The sequence below is a fragment of the Empidonax traillii genome, unplaced genomic scaffold (genome assembly GCF_003031625.1).
Source record: "Empidonax traillii isolate 1590-97213 ecotype Southwest subspecies unplaced genomic scaffold, ASM303162v1 scaffold2759:size29055, whole genome shotgun sequence".
Lineage (NCBI taxonomy): Eukaryota > Metazoa > Chordata > Aves > Passeriformes > Tyrannidae > Empidonax > Empidonax traillii.
In genome coordinates, this window is record NW_020957952.1 from 977 (window position 1) to 3,457 (window position 2,481).

A 2,481-nucleotide genomic window follows, 5' to 3' on the forward strand; every position below is an offset into this window, starting at 1 on the left:
TGGATCCCACCCGGAGCCAGAGCCAGCCCAGGGACCGGGATTCGCCTCTGGAGGGTCCGGGGGGGATTTGGTGCCAGTCCCGTGGCATTTACTGGGGTAAGTGAAGCGCTGGGAGGTGCTGGGGATGGAGGGCTGGGATTTATGCCAATCTAAATGGGATTGATGGTGTGGAAGGAAGGGTGGAACCTTTGGGATTGACTGGACCCAACCTGGCGTCGCCTCTTCCAGCTCTTCAGCAAATCCTGCTTTCCCCAAATACTTCCCACCCAATCCCAGCACTGCAGCTTCCCTGCTGGGCAGAGCCAGGCCTGGAAAACAGCAGGGACTTGGTTTCCAGAGGGATTTGTGGGTGCTGGGGGCGCTGAGGGACCGAACTGTCCCTGCCAACCCTGGGATTCTCATCCCCGTCCTCTTCCACGGCCTCCAAAACAGACCTGGGAAATCTTGGCGTGGGCATTTTCAACCATTCCTCCTCCCTGCAGAAACAGGGGCTGGTGCAGCTCCTTCCTGCCCCCCAGGCAGGTGGGATTTTGGGAATGCAGCCAGCACAGCCCAGCGGTCATCGACCCCTGGGGACATCGGCCCGGGCCGTGTTTGTGTCCGGGCCGTGGCTGTGCCCCAGGGGGGGAAACTGGGAGAGAAAATACTGGAAAAGCTTTCCCTGTGGGGACACATCCCCTTCCCTGTGGGGACACATCCCCTTCCCGATGTCGATTCATCCTGCCAGGTGCTTTTCCACAGGGACTCACTCCCAGGGGTGCAGGTGGGAGGTTTCCAGGAAGGAAATTCAGGGAAGCTCCCGCTGGTGACGTGACCCCACGGCCCCCCCAGGGGTTTTGGGGGCTCCTGAAGCTCCTGTGACCCCCCCCCCACCCTTTCCCTCCTCCCCGCTCCCCCTGCCGCTCCGGCTGTCATTCCCGGCTGGATCCGAGCCCGGCTAAATTTAGGAGGATCGATTTCATTGCCCGCCTCTGCCCCGCGGGGGGAAAGGACGGAGCAAAGGTGGCTGGGGAGGAGGAGGAACGGGGAGCCCCGTGCTCCATGGGGGGCTCCGAGCCCACGGGAGAGCCCAGGGGGGCTGGAATTGTCCCGGCTCGTGCCATGGGGCTGCCAGGGCAGAGCTGGTGACAAGGACACCCCATGTGTCCCGCAGGGAAGGAGCTCCGGGTGCCGGCAGCGGGATCGTCCCCCGAGGAGGCTGAGGCAGGTGAGGGGGGGCAGAGGGAATGAGGGACACGGTGCTGGCACCCAGGGCTGCTCCAGTCACACGGGTGGTGTCCCCAGGCTGAGGGGGGGACCAGGACACCCCACACCCACACCCCGAGGAAACCCCTCGAGCCGCATCACGGGGGGTTTCGGGGGGACATCAGGGAAGGTTTCCCATGGAAAAGAGTGGTCAGACCTGGGCACAGGAGGCACGGGGAGGCGGGGGAGTCCCCTCCCTGGGGATGTGGCACTTGGGGACGAGTTGGTGGCCTTGGAAGTGCTGGGTTGGGGCCCTCTCTGATCCCAGCTCTGCTCCGCTCCCAGGGGAGCTGCCGGATGACGCCGGGAGCTGCCGGCGGGTGAGGGACCCCCCGGGCTCTGCATGGATGGGAATGGGGAGAGCTGCCCACCATAGGAGCCCAGGCCAGCTGGGAAACCCCGGCCTCTTCCTCCGCTCACTCCTCCTCCTCCTTCTCTGCAGGCATGGTAAGGATGAGCCCTGCATCCCAGGGGATCTGAATTCATCCCAGGGACCAAACCCTGCATCCCAGGGGATACAAATTCATCCCAGGGACTGAGCCCTGCATCCCAGGGGATCCAAATTCATCCCAGGGATCAAACACTGCATCCCAGAGGATGCAAACTCATCCCAGGGACTGAACCTTGCATGCCAGGGGGATCCAAATTCCTTGGTGCAGCCAAAAAAACCTCATGAAAGAGCCATTCCGTGACTGACCGAGGTTCCAGCGGGAAGAAGGGAAATTCCAGCTCAGAAATTTCCCATTTACCGCCAGGAGACAAAACCTTCCAGGAAGGGCCTTCCCTGGGAATCTGGAGTGGGTTGGAACAGGGAGGCAAGACCTGCCAGGAAAGGTTGGATGGGAACAGGGAGGCAAGACCTGCCAGGGAGGGTGTCCATGGGAACCTGCATCACTCCGGACGGTGGGACCCGGTGGGAGGAGCAGGGGCTGCCCTCGCCCACCCCCGTCCCCCCCATCCCAAGGATGTCCCTTCTCCCCAGTGTCCTCCCAGTGCAAGATCCTGCGCTGCAACTCGGAGTACGTGGCGGCCACGCTGCCCCTGCGTGGGCCCGGCCGGGGCGCCGCGTTCTGCACCGCCCTGCGCTCCTACTCCCGCTGCACCCGCCGCACCGCCCGCACCTGCCGCGGCGACCTGGCCTTCCACTCGGCCGTGCACGGCATCGAGGACCTCATGATCCAGAACAACTGCTCCAGGGAGGGCCCCACGGCGCCGCCCCGGCCCCGGCCCGCGGCC

The 2,481-nt window shown here is 64.2% G+C and overlaps 1 protein-coding gene across 1 annotated transcript in view; it reads left to right on the top strand.

Annotated features, from left to right (window-relative positions):
* Window positions 1-1,053: 1,053 nt before the first annotated feature.
* The window catches only part of HJV (hemojuvelin BMP co-receptor), a 6,972-nt gene continuing 5,544 nt past the window's right edge, over window positions 1,054-2,481 (top strand). Inside the window, exon 1 of the mRNA XM_027910129.1 lies at window positions 1,054-1,207. Within this exon, the coding sequence (XP_027765930.1) occupies window positions 1,141-1,207 (67 nt within the window). The 5' untranslated portion in view covers window positions 1,054-1,140. The remainder of the gene's footprint in view (window positions 1,208-2,481) is intronic.